Consider the following 24,678-nt stretch of genomic DNA (forward strand, 5'->3'; position numbering starts at 1 on the left):
AATTTTTCATCAGGACAGGGCTGTTCTTAGAACCTAGCCCAGGCTTCCTTCCCAAATTGGTTTCTCGTTTCCACATTAATGAGGAAATTGTGGTTCCGGCCTTTCATTCACCAAACCTCTCGGTAGGTGAGGCTTCTTTGGATGTGGTCCATGGTCTGAGGATCTACATGGACCGTACTAGTTCCATCAGGAAATCGAACTCCCTCTTCATCTTATGTGGATTGCATAAGAAGGGATGGCCAGATGAATTTGCATGACTTTCTCACAGGCTTACACGCAGTCTGAATACACAAATAAATGTTCAGGATAAGCGCTCCCCTTGTTAGAAGTCAAATTAGTGTCACTTTCATGCAGAATCAGGTGCTTATTACCACAGTCTCAAAATTCACAGATGTGGGATCTTCCTGGTCCTGATACTTTATATAATGTATGGAACAAACACGCAGTCTGGCCTTCTTGTACCAGCTACAGTATCTGCTCGCTCTGTGGATCCCTCGTGGGCAGCCCGGTGTGGCGCTTCTGTTGAACAACTATGCAAGGCGGCTACGTGGTCTTCTGTCCACACCTTTTTAGGTTCTATGCCTTTGATACATTTGCCTCTCGGGATGCTTACTTCGGGCGCAGGGTTCTTCTCTCAGCTCAGGAGCATTCCCGTCCTTGAACAACTGCTTTGGGACATCCCCATTGTCTCCCTGTGGAGCCCTATGGACCCTGAAGAAAAAAAGGGGAATTATGGTAAAACTTGCCTTTGTTAACTCTCTTTCTTCAAAGTCCATAGGGTCCACAGGGCACACGCCCTGACACACCTGGCTTCTATGGGTTCTTCTCTTGGTTACTTGTTTCCTTCTCTGTGTGAGAGTGTGATTCTTCAGTGTACCAGTCTTTCTTCTCTCCTATGCTAATTCTGACTTGGGCTTGTTAACAAAAATGAGTTGCCCTCAGGCTGAGGACGGGGTATAGGGGGAAGGACCGGAGCATCCTGGGATTGAAAATCTTTGCTGTTGTTGGTGTCTGGTCCTTCAAGTCACACCTACACCCCTGTGGGCCCTATGGACTACGAAGAAAGAGAGTTAACAAAGATAAGTTTTACTCTCCTTTTGTGTGGCCCCTACATTCATTACACTGTTCCTTATTGCACGCCTCTGTTCTATAACCTGTTGTGTGGAAACCTACCTTGGAGTTCAGTAACATGTCTTTCAGGAACAAAGCAGGTGGGTGGTTGTGACATGGGTTTTACTAGAGCTGCCACCACAAAGAATATTAGAATAGCTCTCTTGCGATCGGCAGACACTTAAATCACACATAACAGTTCACAACTATTACGCAAATGTAACATGGGCTTCTCCAGGCACGAGAATTCATAGAGCACAAAGGTACACTGATACATTTTTAGGATTTATTGAGAAAATGTCTCCAGGGTAAGTTACAAGGAAAAAACAGGTATATAAACAAGACATGCACACAATTTCAAATAAAAGGATAAGAAGTTAACCCTAAATTACCTTACTCTGAATTGTCAGGCGATCTGTGTTGAGGGAGAGCACAGGAGACAGAAGATGGGGAGCACTCCTAGCACGAAAAGCTACTCCCTTGTAGAGTGTGTTGCAGGTCCTTATGGTTCCACAACTAGCCTCTCTCCCAGCAGCCCCCACACTTTACAGGCTCAAATGGACTGGCCCCTATTGTTCTCCCAAGGACATGTTCTATGTATTAGAACGGCTACAGGAACCTACTCCTCATATAACTCTGGGCTTTAAAGATATTTTATTGTAGGAAAGCTAATAAACTAAGGTGAAAAAATTACACTCTAGCAGCCAGTTTGTAGGGCTTGAACAGGGGCCCCCTACGGTGAAAAGCAAACACTCTTTCCATGAAGCTTTTGTCTTCAAAGGACCACCTGGCCCTCATGGTTCAGTCAGTAGCTGACACGAAGTAGACACAGTTTTGAACTACCAATTCATATCAAACAGACATAAATGAAATATATATTTTAGGAGAACTATAATAATACACATCACGCTCACACCCTGGGTAAAGTGTGCTCAAAGTACCATGAGCACACTTTACCCAGGGCACACAGAATGCACACTGTCATGACACGTGACTTTGAGGGATCGCCATAACCCATGGCAATGGTGGAGACTCCTTTGCTGCGTACATGTAGAAATTGTTCTGCTGGTCTTTCCTTACAGGACGTGGTCCAGGATGGTCTTTGTATCTGGTGTTGCACAGGCACGCAGCGAGAGGTCCCATCTACAGCTTCCAGCCAGGAACCGATGTGGGTGGCCAATCTGTCGTAAGTAATGTCGCAGTTGGTGGATCGTCTTACATTTCACTCCTTTTGCCAGCAAGGGAATGCCAGGGCACAGTACTTTTCTAGGTTCCAGAGTTTTTCCTCTAAGACCGCCAAGCCTAGAAGCAAGCAGTCCTGGCCTACCAGACATCTGGCTGCAAAGCCAGTCAACAAGCCTACCGATTGACGAGGCGGGCCTCTCCCTGGGGGACCCCAGCGTTTGAGGCCGGCTTCTGCTTTTCTCCGATGCCTGGATGGTGACCAGGATGGACGCCTGGGTTTGCGGTGTAGTCTCGCAGGGCTACGCATTGACCTTTCCGGAAGCGTCCACAGGCCTTCCAGGGGATCTGGGAAAAGCAAAAGTGCTGCTGGAGTCCATACACTCTCTGCTAGCCTCCAGTCATTCTGTCTCCCCTCTCCAGGTATTCTGTGTCTGCATTTCTCTCTTCTCTAGTCATTATGGCTCCACTCTCCAGTCATTCTGTCTCCTCTCTCCAGTCATTATGTCTCCACTCTCCAGTCACTCTGTCTCCAAGTCCAGTCTCCCTTCTCCAATCATTCTGTGTCCACGTCTTCCCTGTCCAGTCATTGTGTGTCTCCTCTCCAGTTATTTAGTGAGTCTTCATGTCTCCCATCTTGTCATTCTGTGTCTCCATGTCTCCCCTATCCAGTCATTCCATGTCTCCATGCCTCCCTTCACAATTTGCTCTGTGTCTCCATGTCTCCCCTCTCCAGTCATTCAGTGTGTCTCCATGCCTCGCATCTCTCCACTCATTCTTCACATCTCCCTTCTACAGTCACTGTGTTTTCATGTCTTTTATCTCCAGCCATTCTGTGTGCCTCCTTTTCTCCCATCTCCAGTCGCTATGTGTGTCTCCACATCTCCCATCTCCAGTCATTCTATGGGGGGGGGGATTCAAATAGGTGCAAGTTTGCAAAAGGCGATAAATTTGCACACTTCACCCTCATACGCGCACCCTTGATACGCACTACTGGCAGTTAGAGTGTCCAAAAAGCAAACAGGGTAAATAGTATGAAAAAGTGAGGAGACTTTCCTGGACCCCCCAAAAAAGTTATAACTTTGGCCCTGATTCAGAGCCGGACGCTCTGACCAGAGCGCTCGCTCTGAATCAGGGCCCGCCTCCATAAATATGGAGCGTCCTCCTGGACGCTCGTATAGCTGTGGGTCACCACCCACAGCATATACGAGCGTGCAGGATGATGGTCGCGATGGTCTTGACCATCGCGACCATCGCCACTGCGAGCCGAAGTCTGCGGTTGAGTTTCTCAACCGCAAGGCCAGGAGTGATTTTGGCTCTAGTCCTTCGCTCGTCGTGTCTCGCGCATGCGCACGACGGAGCTCCCTCCGTCGTGCGCATGCACAGTGCAGACCATCGACCCACTTGCGAGCGGGTCTGAATCAGGCCCTTTGTTAGCAGAATCATGCAGGGTAGAAAACTGTTACTGATCATAAGGAAAGTACTGTACATTTTTAAAAGGTGTCTGGCTGAATTGTGCATTGTTTAAAAAACAGTAAAATTATGTAAAAAGCTGTATATTTTCATTTAATTACAAAGAAATTAAACGGAAAATGCAAAAAAAGTAAATTTGTGAATTCACCTTGCAGGACCAAACTCGCACCTAATAACCCTTTCAGACATACTGAGATTCCCAGGACAGTGGCCTGCCTCGTCTGAAAGACACCTACCCGGGAGTATGTTTCCGGGTAGCCGACCCTGCAATTGACCATGGGGTCCCGCAGCCGGCCCCTGCAGTTTAGAGGAAGAGGCCAGGAAATCTACATCAGCCGACGGAGATCCTGGCTTCTTTCCTCCCCCGCAACGGCACGCCTCTGTTTCGGGAAACGGAGGGCATCGGTGCCCCCTCCCTGACCCCAAACGGCAGCAGACTGTCAATCACTGACAGTCTGCTGTCAGTTTATAGGCTCGCAGGCCCATTCTGCACATGCGAATAACGGGTCTGGCGCTTGTTGCAAACATCGAGAATCTGCTTTCAGCAGTGCATGCTGAATTAGACCCTCATAGCGTGCGCTTAAGCAATTCCTGAGTGAGGTCTGACCTGCCTTTACTGTGCATATGGGTCCGATGCTACTCGATGTTACTGATTGTTTCGCTATGTTGCCCAAGTACATACCTCCCAACTGTCCCGCATCCAGCGGGGCAGTCCTGTTTTTCTCAGACTGTCCTGCTGTCCCACCCGCGGGCCGCAGTGTCCCCCGGTGGAGGGGAAGTTGGGTGGAACACAAACCGCTGCTCTGCATAGCAGAGCAGCGGGTGTGCAGGAGGAGAACAGGTGCCGTGCTGGGCACGCCCTCAAAGTGACGTAAACAGGGGAAGCCGTGAGGCTCCGTCCTGTTTTTCATAGACTCCACCCCCTTTTACAGAAGCCCCCCCTTTTCTGACACACGCACCTTCAGCGCACGACCTGTCCCTCCACAGGATTCCTAAATGTTGGGATGTATGCAAGTATACGGATACGGATGTGAGTAAGGGGAAGTGGGCATCCTTATGTTAGGCTGCAATCACAATACGAATGAAGACATTTACATATCGCCGCTGATATTAGCAACTGCGCTGCGTGCGTATAAGCAGAATAGCGATCCTTGCTGAATCAGGCCCAGAGTATCTCCATGTCTCTCATCTTCAGTCGCTAAGTGTGCCTCCATGTCTCGCATCTCCAGTCATTCTGTGTGTCTCCATGTCTAGTCACTGTGTCTCCATGTCTCCCATTTCCAGTCACTCTGTGTCTCCATGTCGCCCATCTCGTAACTCTGGGGTCTCTTTACAGCCTGTGAGATGGCAGTTAGGAGCTGATTGGCTGGCACCTTATCACTCTGTCTCCTTACACTGCTTAGTAAATAGTCTGTCTCCATGTCGCCCATCTCCAGTCCTTCTGTGTCTCCATGTCTTTCCTCTCCAGTAACTCCGTGTGTCTCCTCTCCAGTCATTCTGTGTGTCTCCATGTCTACAATCACTGTGTCTCCAATCTCTCTGTGTATGTCTCCGTGTCTAGTCACTGTGTCTCCATGTCTCCCAACTTAAGTCGCTCTGTCTCCATGTCGCCCATCTCCATTCATTCTCTGTGCCTCCATGTCTCCCATCTCGTAACTCTGTGTCTCATTGTCTCCCCTCTGCAGTCATTCTGTGTGTGTCCATGTTTTTCCTCTCCAGTAACTCCGTGTGTCTCCATGTCTGTCATCTCCAGTTATTCTGTGTGTCTCCATGCAATGGGAGGAATCATTTGCCAACCATAAAATGGCGACGCCCATTTACTGACCCGTCTTTCTCTTACATAGGAAGAAAGTGACATCTCATGGCTGCTTCAGTACTCAGGGGACTCCTGAGGCGAGGTGAGGCTGAATTGCCAGGGCTGTCAGTTTGTCCTCTCCTAACATCTATATAAATGGGTGATCATTACTGTCACATTAGAGGTCAGCTTTATAGAGGCTGTTTGCTATATTACCGTGTTCATGTTGACGTAACCCTGCAGCTGTCGTTGAACTACAAATCCCAGCATGCCTTGCAACAGTCAGCATGGCCAAATAGCGAAATTGTGGCAGGGCATGCTGGGATGTGTAGTTCAACAACAGCTGGGAGGCCGTCTATTACCCACCCCTACCTTGCAGTCTTATGTTATAGATCAGGTGATCGGGAACATTACTTTACCACAGTATTCTGGGGTATTTATTTTTTTCTTTTAAGAATGATCATACCATAAAGAGAATTGTGACATAGGGGGGAGATGTGAGAAGCTCAGAAGCGGTATCATTGCACGTTATGTGTGCGGATACTGCTTCTATCCTGATGTATGATCGGGGGTTTGGCGGCAAATGACAGGGGCGCTAGCCTTGGCCATGTATGAACGGTCAGATCGCCTGACCAGTCGGCCCGCTGTAGCTGTCGCTACTGACAGCTACAGCCTGGCGCTGCCCTATCCCCACAGCAGGGACAGCCGACTCCAGGGCTGCACGAGGGATCTCGCGATACTTGCGAGATCCCGCGCATGCTCAGTGGAGCCGGCCAGGACTGAGACACATGCTGATGCGCTGCGGTCTATAGCGGGTAGCACCGGAGGGAGGAGTTATCGCTGCCCTGCTCCGGCCGATGAGATGTTTATACATCTCATTGGTAGTGCTTCCTGCTTTGCGTCGGTAAAGAGGCGAATCAGGAATTGATATAGCGTCACATCAAGTGCCGCTATAATAAATCAACCCCATAAACTCTTGGAAAACTTGTACAACGGTAATATGTTTTATATTATGTTATTTGTGTGTGTATATAATATTATACAGCATACAGGGGTAGATATATTATAGCGGCTCTTAACGTGCCGCTATTTTGCTTCCTGCTTCACCTCTTTTCCGAGGTGAAGCAGGAAGCATTACCGATGAGATGTATGAACATCTCATCGGCCGGAGCGGGGTAGCGATAACCCCCCTCCGTCGCTACCCGCTAGAGACCGCAGCGCATCAGCCTAGTGCTGGTGCGATGTGTCTCAGTCCCGGCCGGCTCCACTGAGCATGCGCAGGATCTTGCAAGTATTGCGAGATCCCCGCTTGCAGCCCTGGAGTCGGCAGCCACCGCAGCAGGGACAGCGCTGTCCCTGCTGTGGGGATAGGGCAGCGCCAGGCTGTAGCTGTCGATAGCGATAGCTACAGTGGGCCGAACGGTCAGGCGAGCTGACCGTTCATACGTGGCCCAGACTATCTTGTAGATAGCAGTGCCGATAATGACAGGGGCGCATATATATATACATATATATTTTTTTTTTTTCTCATTTCACTTCACCAAATTAGACCATTTTGTGCAGATCCACCATATAAGATTCAGATAAATAAAAATACAGGTTGTAATGTAACAAAAGAGGTAAAAAGCCAAGGGGGGGTGAAAACTTGTGCACGGTATATATATATGTACATATGTGTGTGTGTGTATGTATATGTATGTCTGAGGGCATGCAGTCTGTTAGTCATGGAACGTTGTACCTTGTTTACTTTGCCTCTCGGCAGAGTCTGTCCTCTCCACCTCCCTCCCACACTGAACTTTACCCACTTCTTGATAAAATATAGAACCACAGAGTTTTAGATCTCTTCTGATGATTGAAACAGACTGACTTGTGTTTGTGATCTTTAGACCTCCTGAAGCTGACTCTGGGACAACGGAACATGGCGTCTGAGGCTGGACTGGCGTCCTATAACTATGAGACGCTGAAAGTAACAACACCAGCGGACCACGTCTTCCATGTGGAGATGCATCGTCCAGACAAGAGAAATGCAATGAACAGGGATTTCTGGAGGTAGGCAGGCAGGCAGGCATGCCATATACCATGACTAACTGATTCAGAATATATTCTACACAATAAGAGTATTACTACAAGCTGCCGAGCTAGGCTCTCTTACCTCTGTACCATTATCTGCTTTTATTATTGTGTTTGTTCCCAATTGGAATGAGCTGTGGAGTATACTGGATCTACATGTATGTGTGCTACTATTGATACGATTCACCCTTTAATGCTATACACCCATGTTGATACTAACCTGAAAACCTTTTCCTGTCTTAAAACGTTCACCCTCCATATCCTATTTACCTATAATGGGACTGACCAAAAACACCTTATACATAATGCATACTGAGAAACCATATACACCCTCCGTACAACATGTGCCAGAACTGAGACTGACGTAAAACGCCATCCTGCGTCTGATCCACAGTCAGATTGCGTGCACAGAAACCATTATGGATATTCGCCCGTATTCAAAGTCTGACGCATCTCTGCGGCCGCACCATCCGCTTGTGAGAGTAGTCGTCATCAGCACGCACTTGCACAAGTCCTATCCGTCTATAATCGGCTGGGTCTCTGCACGTGCGCCCACCTCGGAATAGCACACCATTCCATGTACACGCCAACAACTCGCTCCACTTAACGTACCTGTGAACGCTCAGATGCCAGTCAGGGACGCTCATTCAGCCACAAATGGACATGCATGTTGCTACTATGAATTGGCAGTAGATTGCAAACACCAGTGTGCGTAGCGTGGAAAATCGCAGATGCGGCTGCTTGCGTGCTACTCTGAATCAGGCTCCCTATGTATGCCCTCCATATAATGTATACGGAATACATAGAGACTGGTAGTCGGGATGCCAGTGTTCAGAAGACCAACAGTGGCATCACGATGCTCAGAACCCCGACAGGGGTTTGGTAAGTATCCCAACCCTCCACCCCCAGGATTACCCTTACCCAGCCGGTGGTGCCCCCGTCTTCTCCGCGGCCTAAACCCTCCATGCCCCGCTATACTTCCGTTCGGGATGCCGGCGTCAGCATCTCGGCTGATGTCAGAATTCCGGCGCCGGGATTTCGACCGCCTACATCCCGATCGCCGGCATCTTAACTGCATCCCGTGTATACCTATGCTGGTATTGACCAAATATGACTTTTGCCTCCCTACTAATTTCTAAGAGGTCATGGGACACGTGGCATTGCCATTGTTCTGTAATCTCACTGAAGGCCTGTTCTTAATCCCAAATCCTGTACATTAAAGCCAGTGTTCTCTGTTTCCACACAGGGAGATGGTCCTCTGCTTCCGTGCTCTCACAGAAGATCAAAATTGCCGAGCTGTTGTTATTTCTGGAGCTGGGAAAATGTTCACGTCAGGTGAGCACTGAATATTCTCATGACTAGTAATTCAGGAATCTTGTACTGTCGCCAGCACTCTAGTAAGTGCTGCAGGCCGTCACGTTGGTCTGTGGGGTAAGCAGTCATTATTTCGACACTGCTTGTGTCGGCGGCAGTTTCCCGGCACCAGTGTATGGACAAGGTTTAAAATCTGCTTCCTGCATTTTAACGGTTTCTCTAGTATGTTTACAGTCATTTTAGCGAACACTGTTATTGCACAAAGTAGCATTTAAACCTGCATATTGGTGCCGGGAAAGTGCCACCTACGTAATGACTGTCAACCTGCCGTATTCAGTCCATGGTATCATTACCAATTCAAGTGAATGAGAGGGGAAACTGCTGAAGACTGAATTCACAAGCTGAATATTCCTAAAACAAACCCCCATTTATAAATCTGGACAGTAAAAGCGCTATTCCAATCGCTATGTGTCACAACATACTTGGGTGCTGTGTCTCAGACTAATGGTAAATTTTCTACGTCCATTATTTCAGCCACAGAAATTCAGCATTTACCGCCTGCATCTAACTGCATTTTGCAGGAGGTACAGTATAAACTCTGTTCCTGTAGAATGCTGGCTGCAAATCTAGGGCTGGATTTTATGCAGTTTACATGGAGCAGTATATTTACTAAAGTGTTGGAGATGTTGCCCATAGCAACCAATCAGATACTAGCTATTATCTTCTAGAAGGTGCTAGATAAATGTTAAGTAGACTCTGGTTGCTATGGGCAACATCTCCAGTTCTAAAAACCTGCACTCTAGTAAATATACCCCTAAGCTTGAATCTTGCAGTGAGTGTTCAGACTGAATCCAAAGAAAGTTCTTTTCGTGTGTTTATCAGGCAGAGAGAGCTGTTCATTCTGCAGGTTTGTTGGTGATAAATTGGCTTGATGTTCATCCTTTACTGCCTGTGTGTCCTATTCACAGGAATCGATCTTCAGGACATGGCTGCTAACTTTTTACAGCCAGAGTCGGACGATGCTGCCAGAATCGCTTGGGACATACGCAAGAAGATTGTTGCGTATCAGGAATCCTTTTCTGTCATTGAGAAGGTTCGTGTTCTCGTCTAGTGGGTTCTGCATGAGGCTGGAACATGGAAAAGAAGCAGCCACTTTGAATTAATTATTGTGGTATATTGTTATTTTTTATATTCATGATGACAGTATGAAGGCACCCATGGTGGAGCTTTTGTTGGATTGAAAATTCCAGGACCAAATCAGTGGTATGAGCCCCATCTACATCCAGTTGCACCCAGTAATGAGAAGAGGTCTCTTTTTGTCTGGTTTCTCTCCTAGGGTCAGCCTCAGTTATCCAGTAGAGAGACAAGACACATTATACACTGGTGTTTGTAATATTGGGATAAGCCCCAATTAGTGGACTGAGCCTCTCTCTTCTGATTGGTAGCCCCCAGTAGCTGGATGAGTCCTTATCTGACTCTCACATCGGATCCCAGTAGTGGTAGCCCAATGGCGATCCCTATGAAATACATCTGCGTTTTTGGCTTTTGACTCTCACCCCCATGTAGAGGATTGAGCCCTATTTTGATTTATTTGTTTTAGAACATTGGTCCCCCCAACAATGTGTTAAACCCTGTTTTTAACTGGAATAAGCCCCCTTTTTTTTTATTAGTGTTTTCCTGTAGTAGGATAGCTTCTTGCTGATTGTATATTGTGTGCATAGTGCTGTAATTGTATATTGTGTGCATTGTGCTGTTTCTTTGTCAACTTTTCCATTGTTTAGGACGTCACCCAGCAGCACCTGAATCCCTTTGTGCCCTAGAACAGTTCATGTGAATTCAGAGTATAAATGTGTTACGGAATTAAGACGCACAGTTGTCACATTTTATGCTTCTTCACTTGCAGTGCACAAAGCCGGTGATTGCCGCAGTACACAATGGATGCATCGGAGGAGGTGAGACACCGGCAGGATCACCCTGGGGGTATCTCACTGCTGTGACTTTGTTACTAATGCTGTGTGTCCCAACAGGTGTGGATCTCGTCTGCGCCTGTGACATCCGTTACTGCACTCAGGATTCCTATTTTCAAATTAAGGTGACTACTCTCTGACAACTGAAATTTTTAGTGCTGTAAGAACCACAGCTCTTTAGGAAACAGGATTCCGTCTCTCTCCTGTTCTTGCAGCTAAACTCCTTTCATCAGATTAATCATATTATTATCATTTATTTATATGGCGCCACAAGTGTTCCACAGCGCCTTACAAAGTACATAAACAAATAGGTTGACCTGTGACTTACAGTACAATACAATACAGAACGAGGACAAGGATAATATACATTGTTACATTAGCGACCATAACACCCAGATAAACAACAGAGCATAAGCAACCAAGTGTTAGGTGGGGCATAAGAAGTAGATGAAAGTAAGGAGAAGCACAAGAGGGTAGAGGGCCCTGCTCTTAAGAGCTTACATTCTAAAGGGGAGGGGCAGACAAACAGGTGTGACACAGATGGGGTAGACGGAGGAAGGAGCATTTAGCAGCAAGTTAAGATGAGAGCTGGAAGGCTTTGATGAAGTAGTGGCTTTTGAGAGCCCGTTTAAAGGATTGTAGAGAGGTGGAGAGTCTGATGGGAAGAGGGAGAGAGAGTTCCAAAGGTGGGGAGCAGTGCGGGCAAAATCTTGGAGGCGGGAGTGGGAGGAAATATTCAGTTGGCATGAGAGGCGGCGTGCATTTGGTGAACGAAGAGGGCAGACATGAGAGTGAAGGGAGAAAAGGTCAGAGATGTAAATGGGAGAAGATTGGGTGAGTGCTTTGTAAGAGAGTGTGAGAACCTTGAATTGGTTTCTGAAAGGGAAGGGGAGCCAGTGGAGGGCTTGTAGGAGAGGGGAGGCAGATGCTGAGCGTTTGAGAGGAAGATGAGCCGAGCAGCAGCATTGAAGACAGACTGGAGAGGAGAGAGATGGGAGTTGGGGGAGGCCAGATAAGAGGAGGTTACAGTAGTCCAATCTGGAGATGACCAATGAGTGTATGAGGGTTTTAGTGGCATCCTGGGTGGGAAAAGGTCTAATCATGGAAATATTTTTAAGATGGAAACTACAGGACTGCGAGCGGTTCTGGATATGTGGTTTGAAAGAGAAGGAGGAGTCCAGGATAACTCCAAGACAGCGCACTTTGGGGCTAGAGTAGATAGTTGTGCCAACAATGATAAAGAAATAGTGGGAGGTGAGGTTATGTTGGAGGGTGGGAAAATGATCAGCTCAGTCTTGGACATATTAAGTTTAAGAAATTGCTGGGACATCCAGGAAGAGATAGCAGAGAGACAGTTGGAGATATGAGTGAGGAGAGAGGGGGGGGAGGAAAGGTAGATCTGAGTATTATCAGCACAGAGATGATGATGGAGGTAAAAGAGCTGATGAGTTCACCTAGAGAAGACATATAGAGGGAGAATAGGAGGGGTCCAAGAACAGAACCCTGGGGAACAGCTACTGTAAGAGGCTGGGGGGGGGGAAGAGATAGAGAGAGGAGTCATGAGAGTAGACAGAGATGGATGGGTCAGAGAGGTAGGAGGACAGCCAGGAGAGGGCAGTGTCACGTAGACCAAGGGAGTGAAGGATTTGCAGCAGGAGAGGGTGGTCCACAGTGTCAAAAGCAGCAGAGAAGTCAAGGAGTATGAGCAGAGAGTAGTGGCAAGGAGGTCATTGCTGACTCTTGTGAGGGCAGTTTCAGTAGAGTGGAGAGAACAGAAGCCAGACTGAAAAGGGTCAAGGAGGGAGTGGGAGGAAAGAAGGTGGTAAGGTGGTTGTAAACAACACGCTCCAGCTTGGAGGCAAAAGGGAGGAGAGAGATGGGACGGTAGTTGGAGAGATCAAGGGTAGGTTTTTTTAAGAATGGGGGAGACCAGGGCATGTTTGAATGCAGAAGGGCGAGTGGAAGAGATTGAAGATGTGGGCAAGATGGGAACAAGCACAAGGTGAGAGTTAGCGGGAGATGTTAAGGGGGGGGGTTGGAATGGGGGAGGATCGGATGAATATCATGACTTCCTCTCCAGATACAAGGGAGAAGGATGTCAGAGTCTGTAAAATGGATGGGTAGAGGTGATCCGGGAAAGGAGGTGGAGAGCTTGGGGACTGTTGGGATATATTGTCCTGACGTATGGAATCAATTTTAGATGAAAAGTAGGTAGCTAAGTCAAGGGCAGAGAGTGAGGAGTTGAAGGTGGTAAAGAGACACTGGGGATTTGAGAACAGGGAGGAGATGAGGTTCTTGAAATATGACTGTTTAGAGAGGGAAATGGCAGCACTGTAGGATGAGAGCATACATTTGAAATGGAGAAAATCTGCCTTAGAGCGTGATCTTCTCCACTCTCTCTCTCTCGACGGTTCGTGAACACTTTTGCAGGTATCTGGTGCATTTGGAATGCCAGGGTTGAGGTGTAGATCTGCGAGGGTGAGAAGTGATTGCCGGAGCATTAGAGTCCAGAGCAGAAGTGGCATTGTATAGGGAAGCAGCTTGTACAGGGCAGGAGAGAGAGAGAGAGCATAGAGGAGAGAAGAGTCAAGCAGGGAAGAAAAATAAACGGTGACAATAGCCTCAATACGCATAGTGATGGTGGCCTTAGGAGGTAGAGGAGGGGAAGGAGAGCGGGTTCGGTTAAAAAGAGAGATGGTGATGGTCAGAGAGGGGGAATAGGGAATTGGAGTAATTAGAAATATCACAACGGTGAGTGAAGACCAGGTCAAGCGAATGCCCACTCACATGGGAGGGTGAGGAGGTCCATTGGGAGAAACCAAATGAAGATGTGAGGGTAATGAGTTTGGAGGCAAAGGATTCTGTGGGGATATCAATTGGAATATTTGAGTCACCTAGGATAATGGAGGGAGGGTCAGAGGAGAGAAAGTGAGGGAGCCAGGAAGCAAAGTTTTCAAGGGATTTGGAAAGAGGACCAGGGGGAAGGTAGATGACAGCTACTCGCAGGTGTACTGGTTGGAAGAGGTGTATAGCATTAACCTCAAATGTAGAGAAAGTAATGGATGGTTCAGAGGGTAGGAGTTGGTAGGAGTAACCTGGGGATAGAAGGACCCCCACGTGGGGGTGGGGAGAGTTTAATGAGATTTGGATGGAGGTGTGGCGGGGTGACATGGAGGAAGTTTAGGGGAGGGGTTAGTGGTGGGGTAGTAGGAAAAAGGAGGGGTAGAAGAGAATGAAAGTGGAGTAATGAAAAAGGAGAGGGAGAAAGGCAGACAGAGGAGAGGAGATAAAGGAAGGAGGAGGTGGAGGAGACAAGGTGGAAATGATAGAGGTGGAAGAAGGGGGCAGAGCAGAGGATTAGGTAGACAATGAGTGGAGGGGGAAAGGAAAGAACACATGGTAATAGTATGGCTGAGTTGAATAGGGGGAGGAAAACTAGATGTAGGAATTAAGTATGAATGTGCAGGAGATTTGCAGAGAAGCCAGTAAAAGTACAGTGGAGGAAAAGGTGTCTGCACTATTACAAAAGTTTATTATTGAGCGGAGGAAAAGTGGAGATTTAATGGTGAGCAGAGCCGGCCCTAGGCATAGGCATTCTAAACCAATGCCTAGGGGCGACTTGAATGCCTAGGGGCATTCGGCTCTGCAGCTCCCCCGCCCCCCCACTGCAACGATTGGAGCTCCAATCGGGCAGTGCAGCCTCTCAGGTGACTCTGTGGTCACGGTGAGGGCCGGCCCGAACATTGCGTGCACCCTCCACGGTCACAAGAGCGCCAACTCCCCCCATGATCACAACACCCCCAGCCGCGGGTACACCCCCTGTGTGATCACAACAGCCCACCCACCCCCGTGCCTGCTGCCGCTACCACAACAGCCCTCCCCCCACGATCACAACAGCCCCCTGCGGGTACCCCCCCCTCTCTACGATTACAATAGCCTCCATGTGGTAACCCCCTCCCGCTATTACAACAGCCCCGCCCAAGATCATAAAAGCGCCTCCCCACGTGATCACAGGGGCACCCTGACCGATGATCACAGCTGCACGGACCTGCAGGTAGGTGCTGATGCTAGAACCCCAGTGCAGTGCAGTGCTTAGTTGATTGAACATGAATATTTGTGTATATACAGGTGTTGTGTGTGTGTGTGTGTATATGTATGTGTGTATATATATATATATATATATATATATATATTATATAATTTCTACTTCAGGGTCCATAGGGTATCCACAGGATACCTTGGGGTATAGGTGATGACGTCAGGCATCGGGCACCATAGAGTTAAGCTTTCAGCCTCCCAGGATGCACTAGGGTCCCCCTCCTATACCCCGCCCCCGAGCCAAGGCATCTCCGTTTCGTGTGGTGCCCGGCCGGAGTCGGATGCACCTGCTAGAGGGGGGCTTAGAAGAGCCCCTGAAGTTTTCTTCTTTGCAGCTGTGGCTGCACATCTGGAAGTACAGCATGGCCTGTCAGTACTGACGTCCATGCTGTCTTTCCTACACCCCCGCCGGTACCAGAACGCCGGTACCGATCCGGGGATGCTGGTAAGCATCTGGGGTGACCCCAGATGTTCTGGGCCATGGCCGGATTTAAGGGGGATTACAGGTAAGCAGCAGGGGTCCTGCGGTGGGACCCTGCTGAACATGGCCCTAAGTTCCCAGGCAGGGGGCTCCCTGGGAACTGGCTGCAGCGTGGAGCCAGGTATTAACCTGCGCTTCCACTACCCCCCTGGGACAGCGGACCGCAGCAGAGCGGTAGCGCTGCGGCGTCCCAGGGGTTAAATGCATGCCAGGGGAGCGCACCTTCCCTGTCTCACAGCCGGCGCCTCACCCACACAGCCCTCTCTGCACACGCCGACTGGCCCTGTGGCAGTGCTCCTCCCCCAGGCCAGCCTCCTTTATGCTCCTCGGTGGCCATCTTCAGAACGCATGGTGAACGCTGCTGGAAGCCTATGATCGGAGGCATCGTGGTCTGGGTCCCCCCGCATACCTCTCCTCCGCTGTGGTCAGGTCTGTGTATGCAGCGCTGTGTCCTACCAGACTCTGTGTCTGTGTAGTTGAGTATCAGCGCTGATAGTGCAGGAATTCGTTTTTCTATGCATTGTATGTGACTGTGCTAGCGCTGCTGCCTGTACTTTTACTTTCTTACTGTCAGCCTTATCACTATCCCTGTTCTTTCTGCTAAAGCCCTTGCGGTGCTGCAGGGTGGTCTCTCGCTATACTAAAAGTATTGGTGAGAGGGGTCACATACTTTCCACCATCATGTCTGAGAGTGACTTTCCTCTCCAGCTTCAGTGTACTACGTGTAAAGTACCTATAGCGGAGGGGCTATGCCGGCAGTGTTTTTTATTGGCGCGGCCAATTACGGTCACAGCACCGGTACAGGAGCCGCCCTGGGCTTGTTTCGCTCAGGCGCTTACAACCTTGGTGGGTCAGTTAGCTCCGCAGCCCGCGTTCTCACAGATGGGATTGTCCCAGCAATCAGTGGTGTCGTCACCCATGCAGGGTTTCCGAGGCAATTGATGGTACCCCACAGTCTCCCTATCTCCCCTCTCGGTCTCTCAGGACCCGGCGTGGGTTAATTCCCTGATTAGTTCTGTACAGCACTTGTCGGATGTGTTATAAGGGGAGTCTGTGTTGCGGCCACATAAGCGGCCGGTGGCGTCTGTCTGCTCCTTATGAGGATGACGAATTGACGTCTGACGATGGGGAGATTCTGGATCTTTCCGACCAGGAACCTCTCCGTACTAAGGAGGCGGACGCTAGGTCCAAGGTGTATATTCCTGGACTTATTCGGGCAGTCCGCACAGCTTTGGTGACGAAGTTCCTCCGGTGTCTAAATCTAAATATGCCTTTTTTAAGGATGTTAAGGGTGACGCCACCGTGTTTCCTCTTTCGGGTCAGTTGGTGGACCATTTAGAGGAGGCGTGGAAACAGCCTGGCAAACGATACCAGCCGCAGAGGCGTTTGGCGGTGGCTTACTGTTCGGCTGAACAGACGGAGTTGATCGGCAATCTCCGGGATTCGGCAACTTATATCAACGAAGCGACCTTGGATATTAGTACCCTGGCGTCTCGGATATCTTCGGCAGCTGTAGCTGCTCGTCGCACCTTGTGGTTGCGATCTTGGAAGGCGGACGCTGATTCCAAAAAGGGCTTGGAAGCGTTGCCTTTTAATGGAGAAGTTCTATTTGGTCCGGACCTGGACAAAATTGTAGCCACGCTGGCGGCAGCCAAATCGGCATGTCTCCCGTCTGCTGCAGTTCCTTCCGGTTCAGGTACGTCGTCCTTTTGGCCTTATAGGGCCCAGGGTAGGCCTAAAGCACAGTCCTTTCCCCGACAGGCTGGCCCCAAAAAATCGGCCAAGCCCCGGAAGCAGGCCTGGAGTACCAGACGTCCGGCCCCTAAGCCAGATGACAAGCCTGCCGCCTGACGGTCCGGGCCTCCCTTTTGGGGATCCCAAAGTGGGAGGCCGCCTGCTGCAGTTCACCCGGTGTTGGTCGGTCACCACGACAGACACTTGGGTTCTCGAGGTGGTCTCCCACGGGTATGCCCTCTCCTTCCGGCACAGACCCCCGTCTCGATTCTTCTGCCATCAGACCGGAACAAAGCCACGGAGCTGCGAAAGGTCTTGCACACTATGCTCCAGGCTGGAGTTATAGTGCCTGTTCCATTCTCCCAGAAGTGCCAGGGTTTCTATTCCAATCTCTTTTTGGTGCAGAAACCCAATGGGTCGTTTCGTCCGATACTTAACCTCAAAGCTCTCGACAAGTCTTTGCGGGTATCGAAGTTTCGGATGGAGACCCTACGGTCCATCATTCTGGCGCTGGAACCTGGGGACTACATGGTGTCATTGGACATACAGGACGCTTACCTGCATGTCCCTATTCTTTTACGCCATCAGCAGTTCCTCAGGTTTGCAATCCGCAGCGACCACTTTCAATTCCGGGCGTTACCTTTTGGCCTGGCGACAGCACCACGTGTTTTCACCAAGGTGATGGCGGTCATGGCGGCTTCCCTGCAGCTGCAGGGAGTCCGCATGTTGCCGTACTTGGACGACCTTCTCTTAGTGGCAGGATCTCCGGAGCTCCTTCTACGCCACTTGGACCTGACCATTGCGGTACTGCAACGGCACGGCTGGTTAATCAACTGGCAGAAGTCCACTCTGATCCCGTCTCAGCGGATTCTGCACCTCGCAGAGGTATATGGTCCCAACAGCAGCAGCATTGTACTGTATGGAGATGTGTCCCGCTGGGGACACATCTCTGATCTGCGCTGAGAGGGAGCATCGGATTCCTGGCGCCGGCCAGGGTTGAATGCGGCATCGCCCCCTTGCCTCTGCCAAAGATGCTGGGGGTATATGTGGCACAGGGAGCATATGGGGAGCAGATGCTGTGGTTATTTTGGGGCACAAAGTGACATTTAGGGCAGAGGGGGGCATGTGGTTAACAATCCGCAAGGGGGCAGATGTTGGGAGGATTTTGGGCTCTTGTGGGCATGATGGAAACACAGTTCTGGAGGGTGGCAGATGCTGGGGGTATTTAGGGCATATAGGTGAGAAATACCTGGCTGCAGAGGGGGCATGTCAGGGGGAACCTGGGGCCATGTGGGTCAGATTTGAATTTTGAGGGAAAATCTGGTGGCAAGGCGTAACATTCAATTGAAGGGATGGGCATGTGAGAGAGGTGGTGTTCAGCTTTATGTAATTGATAGTCTAGACAGGGCTATGTGTCCAAAGAGCTTTTTGCATACCACCTCTACTCATCCACTGTCTCACACATTCACTCACCAACCATTTCACCCACCATGTATACAACCACAGTTTAATCGACCAGAGCCTCCATCTTCTGTGTGTCTTTATATGTAATGTCTCTATATGCCTGTATGTGTGTGTAAGTACTGTTTTTTATTTTTTGTTCTTATCTGTGAGAATGTAGTTTTTCTACATCAGGGTCCATAGGGTATCCACAGGATACCTTGGGGTATAGGTGTGACATCAGTCATCGGGCACCATAGAGTTAAGCTTTCAGCCTCCCAGGATGCACTAGGGTCCCCCTCCTATACCCCGCCCCCAAGCCAAGGCACCTCAGTTTAGTTTGGTGCCCGGCCGGAGTCGGGTGCACCTGTTGGAGTGGGGGCTAAGAAGAGCCCCTGAAGCTTTTCTGCATGCAGCTGTGGCTGCACATCTGGATGTACAGCATGGACAGTCAGTCCTGACGTCCATGCTGTCTTCCCTACACCCCCGCCGGTACCAGAACGCCGGTACCGATCCGGGGATGCTGGTGAGCATCTGGGGTCACAGCTAGCGGTGACCCCAGATGTTCCGGACCATGGCCGGATTCAAGGGGGACAGCAAGGTAAGCAGCGGGGTCCCGCGGTGGGTCCCCGCTGTTACATGGTCCAGAGTCCCCAGGCAGGGGGCTCCCTGGGGACTGGCTGCAGCGTGGAGCCAGGTAAGAACCTGCGCTTCCACTACCCCCCTGGGACAGCGGACCGCAGCAGAGCGGTAGCGCTGCGGCGTCCCGGGGGTTAAATGCATGCCAGGGGAGCGCGCCTTCCCTGTCTCACAGCCGGCGCCTCCCCCGCTGCACACAGCCCTCTCTGCACTCTGCCGACTGGCCCTGTGGCAGCGCTTCTCCCCCAGGCCAGCCTCCTCTCTGCTCCTCGGCGGCCATCTTCCTGAACGCATGGTGAACGCTGCTGGAAGCCTGGACGGATACATCGTGGTCTGGGTCCCCCCGCATACCTCTCCTCCGCTGTGGTCAGGTCTGTGTATGCAGCGCTGTGTCCTACCAGACTCTGTGTCTGTGTAGTTGATTTATCAGCGCTGGTTAGTGCAGGAATTGATTTTCTTTGCATTGTATGTGACTGTGCTAGCGCTGCTGCCTGTATCTTCTATTCTGACTGTCAGCTTTATTACTGTCCCTGTTCTTTCTGCTAAGCCCTTGCGGTGCGGTGCTGCAGGGTGGTCTCTCACCTCTTTAAAATACAATTGGTGAGAGGGGTCACATACTTAGTACCATCATGTCTGAAAGTGATTTTCCTCTCCGGCTACAGTGTACTACGTGTAAAGTACCTTTAGCGGAGGGGGAGGGTAGCGCGGAGGGCCTCTGCCGGCAGTGTTTGTCAATGGCGCGGCCTATTACGGTTACAGCACCGGTACAGGAGCCGCCCTGGGCTTGTTTCGCTCAGGCGCTTACAACCTTAGTGGGCCAGTTAGCTCCGCAGCCCGCGTTTACACAGATGGGTTTGTCCCAGCAGTCAGTGGTGTCGTCACCCATGCAGGGTTTCCCAAGACAATTGGTGGTACCCCACAGTCTCCCTATTTCCCTGCTCCCGGTTTCTCAGGACCCGGCGTGGGTTAACTCCCTGACAAGTTCTGTACAGCACTTGTCGGATGTGTTACAGGGGGAGACTGTGATGCGGCCACATAAATGGCCGGTGGCGTCTCTGTCGGCTCCTTATGAGGATGACGAAGGGACGTCTGATGATGGGGAGATTCTTGATCCTTACGATCAGGAACCTCTCCATACTAAGGACGCTGACGCTAGGTCCAAGGTATATATTCCTGGACTTATTCGGGCAGTCCGCACAGCCTTGGTGATTGAGGACGAAGGTCCCCCAGCTGCTAAATCCAAGTATGTCTTTTTTAAGGATGTGAAGGGTGACGCCACAGCCTTTCCTCTTTTGGGTCAGTTAATGGACCATTTAGAGGAGACGTGGAAACAGCCTGGCAAGCGATACCAGCCGCAGAGGCGCCTGGCAGTGGCTTATCCGTTCGCGGATAATTATTTTGCTAAGTGGGAATCCCCTCCACAGATGGATTCTCATGTGACACGTCTTGTCCGTAGTGCCACATTGCCGATGCCATCCATGTCCTCCCTTAAGGATGCTATGGACCGCAAGGTGGAGATCTGCCTGAAGTCCGCTTATTCCCTTGCGGGGGGGGCAGCGCGGCCGGCTATAGCCATTTGCTGGGTTGCCAGAGCGATGGAGCGCTGGGCGGATTCATTGGAGGCGTCCTTTGATTCCGACTGTCCGGCCGAACAAACGGAGTTGATTGGTAATCTCCGTGATTCGGCCACTTATATCAATGAGGCGGCCTTAGACATTAGTACACTGGTGTCTCGAATTTCTTCAGCAGCGGTGGCTGCTCGTCGCACCTTGTGGTTGCGATCCTGGAAGGCGGACGCTGACTCCAAAAAGGGTTTGGAGGCGTTGCCCTTTAACGGAGAAGTTCTCTTCGGTCCAGATCTGGACAAGATTGTGGCCACGCTGGCGGCAGCCAAATCGGCATGTCTCCCGTCGGCCGTGGCTCCTTCTGGTTCAGGACCATCGTCCTTTCGGTCTTATAGGGCCCAGGGCAGGCCCAAACCACAGTCTTTTCCCCGACAGGCTGGTCCCAAAAAATCGGCCAAGCCCCGGAAGCAGGCATGGAGTACCAGACGTCCGGCCCCTAATCCTGATGACAAGCCTGCGGCCTGACGGTCCGGGCCTCCCGTTGGGGGATCCCAAAGTGGGAGGCCGCCTGCTGCAGTTCGCCCTGTGTTGGTCGGTCACCACAACAGACTCTTGGGTTCTCGAGGTGGTCTCCCACGGGTACGCCCTCTTTCCGGCACAGACCCCCGGCTCGATTCTTCACCATGGGTCTACCATCAGACTGGAACAAGGCCACGGAGCTGCGGAAGGTCTTGCACACTATGCTCCAGGCTGGAGTTATAGTGCCTGTTCCATTCTCCCAGAGGGGCCAGGGTTTCTATTCAAATCTTTTTTTGGTGCAGAAACCCAATGGGTCGCATCGTCCGATTCTCAACCTCAAAGCTCTCAGCAAGTCTTTGCGGTTGCCGACGTTTCGGATGGAGACCCTACGGTCCATCATTCTGGCGCTGGAACCGGGGGACTACATGGTGTCATTGGACATACAGGACGCTTACCTGCATGTCCCTATTCTTTTGCGCCATCAACAGTTCCTCAGGTTTGCAATCCGCAGCGACCACTTTCAGTTTCGGGCGTTACCTTTTGGCCTGGTGACAGCACCGCGTGTATTCACCAAGGTGATGGCGGTCATGGCGGCTTCTCTGCGGCTGCAGGGAGTCCACATGTTGCCGTACTTGGACGACCTGTTATTAGTGGCAGGATCTCCAGAGCTCCTTCTACGCCACTTGGACCTGACCATTGCGCTGCTGCAACGGCACGGCTGGTTAATCAACTGGCAGAAGTCCACTCTAATCCCGTCTCGGCGGATTCTGCACCTCGGAGCCTTATTGGACTCGGGACAGCAAAGGATCTTTGTGACGGAGGAAAAGATCTCTACTTTACAATCGAGGGTGCGCAGTTGTCTGCACAGCCGTCGGGTGTCTCTACACTCGGCGATGAGGTTACTGGGCTCCATGGTGTCGGTGTTCGACATGGTGGAATATGCCCAGTTTCACTCCAGACCTCTGCAGCACCTGATCCTGTCCAAGTGGAACGGGCTGCCTCAGTCTCTAAAGTCCCAGACGATAGTGCTCACCCCGGAGGTTCGCCTGTCCCTTGCCTGGTGGTTGCAGACGACCCATCTCAGCAAGGGACGTCCGTTCTGGGTACCAAATTGGGTCCTGTTGACAACGGACGCCAGTCTTCGGGGCTGGGGAGCAGTTTCGGGTCCACACTTGTTCCAGGGCAGGTGGACGCCGACAGAAGCGGAGCTTCCAATAAATATCTTGGAACTCTGTGCGGTCTTCAATGCTCTCCAGCAGGCACATCGGGTTCTCCAGGGTCGTCCGGTACAGGTCCAGTCGGACAACGCTACCACCGTGGCCTACATAAACAGGCAAGGAGGAACCCGAAGTCAGGCGGCTCTCGTAGAGGTGTCTCAGATCCTGGTATGGGCGGAGCGCAATCTTCCGGCCATATCAGCGGTCTTCATCCCGGGAGTGCTAAATTGGGAGGCGGACTTTCTAAGTCGCCAGGACGTTCATCCGGGGGAATGGTCCCTGCACCCGGACGTTTTTCGACTGCTGGTGGACAGGTGGGGTCTTCCAGAGATCGAGCTCATGGCGTCCTGGCACAACAACAAGTTGCCGGTGTACGGGTTTCGCACAAGAGACGAAGAGGCGTCTCTGGTGGATGCTCCGTCCGGTGGACGTTCTTGTTCGCATACCTGTTTCCCTTCTTCCACGGGTAAACCGGAAATTCAAACAGGAAGGAGGGACGCTCCTGTTGATAGCTCCCGCGTGGCCCAGACGGCAACGGTTCTCAGACCTTCAGGGTCTGTCCGTGGACAGTCCTCTGCGGTTGCCGCTACGACCGGACCTTCTGTCGCAGGGTCCTTGTCTTCACCCGGACCTGGCTCGGCTGTCTTTGACGCCGTGGCTGTTGAGACAGCCATGTTGAGGTCCAGGGGGTTTTCCAGCTCTGTGGTGCGTACCATGTTGCGAGCTCGGAAACCGTCGTCCGCGAGGATATACCATCGCGTGTGGCATACGTTCTTCCAATGGTGTCGACCGAGAGGTTATGCACCGCGGGAGTTTCGTCTGTCTAGGATACTTGCCTTCCTACAAGCGGGACTAGATCATGGGCTTCGCCTTGCTTCTTTGAAGGTACAGGTTTCGGCCCTGTCTGTCTGGTTTCATCGTAGGATTGCTACAATCCCGGATGTGCGCACCTTTCTGCAAGGTGTTCTCCGCATTCAGCCGCCCTTTGTTCCACCTGTGGCGCCTTGGGACTTGGCTGTGGTCCTGAGGGCTCTCCAGGGAACGCCGTTTGAACCACTGGGCTCAGTGGATCTTAAATGGCTAACAGACGTGTTTCTGATTTAGGGGCCCTCTCTTGTAGACCCCCTTTCTTGATTTTTCATGGGAACAGGGCAGTGCTCCGCACTCGGCCTGAATTTCTTCCCAAAGTTGTTTCCCAGTTTCATGTTAACGAGGAAATAGTTGTTCAAGCCTTTAACTCACCTGGTCTTTCAGTGGGTGAGGCCACTTTGGATGTTGTGCGGGCCTTAAGGACTTATGTTGACCGCACTTCTTCGTTTAGGAAGTCGGACGCCTTGTTTGTCCTCTATGGCTTCCGTAAAAAGGGTTGGCCTGCTTCAAAGCAAACTTTGGCAGCCTGGATCCGTATGGCTATTTCTGAAGCTTATCTTCATGAAGGTCTGCCGGTTCCTCCTTCTTTGAAGGCTCATTCCACTCGGTCTGTGGGTCCTTCGTGGGCAGCTCGACGTGGTGCCTCTGCAGTCCAGATTTGCAGGGCTGCTACGTGGTCCTCTGTCCATACCTTCGTGAGGTATAACAGGTTTGACACCTTCGCCTCTCAGGATGCTTCCTTCGGGCGGCGGATTCTCCTTTCAGCACAGGAGCGTCCCAACCCTTAAAGGATACTGCTTTGGGACATCCCCAAGGTATCCTGTGGATACCCTATGGACCCTGAAGTAGAAAATATGAGATATGGTAAGAACTTACCCTTGTTATCTCTATTTCTACGAAGTCCATAGGGTTCCACAGGACTCCCGCCCTGTCGCACCTGTGCTGCAGATGGGCTTTACTCTGGTCACCGATTTATCCGTCTCCCTCTGGTGAGAATGTGATTCTTGTGTGTGTCCAGATCTTTTTTTCTCTCTCTTCCTTCTCCTCCTCCGGCCTATGGCTTGGTAACTAACTGAGGTGCCTTGGCTCGGGGGCGGGGTATAGGAGGGGGACCCTAGTGCATCCTGGGAGGCTGAAAGCTTAACTCTATGGTGCCCGATGACTGACATCACACCTATACCCCAAGGTATCCTGTGGAACCCTA

General features: G+C 50.9%; 1 protein-coding gene across 1 annotated transcript in view; it reads left to right on the top strand.

The window, feature by feature from the left end:
- The first annotated feature begins 5,536 nt into the window (after positions 1-5,536).
- Positions 5,537-24,678, top strand: part of ECH1 (enoyl-CoA hydratase 1) — a 37,465-nt gene continuing 18,323 nt past the window's right edge. Inside the window, exons 1-6 of the mRNA XM_088477164.1 lie at positions 5,537-5,663; positions 7,447-7,609; positions 8,877-8,965; positions 9,913-10,037; positions 10,848-10,896; positions 10,972-11,036. Coding sequence (XP_088333290.1) covers positions 5,627-5,663; positions 7,447-7,609; positions 8,877-8,965; positions 9,913-10,037; positions 10,848-10,896; positions 10,972-11,036 — 528 coding nt within the window. The 5' untranslated portion in view covers positions 5,537-5,626. The remainder of the gene's footprint in view (positions 5,664-7,446; positions 7,610-8,876; positions 8,966-9,912; positions 10,038-10,847; positions 10,897-10,971; positions 11,037-24,678) is intronic.

The sequence above is a fragment of the Taudactylus pleione genome, unplaced genomic scaffold (assembly GCF_031769625.1).
Source record: "Taudactylus pleione unplaced genomic scaffold, aTauple2 ptg000199l, whole genome shotgun sequence".
Lineage (NCBI taxonomy): Eukaryota > Metazoa > Chordata > Amphibia > Anura > Myobatrachidae > Taudactylus > Taudactylus pleione.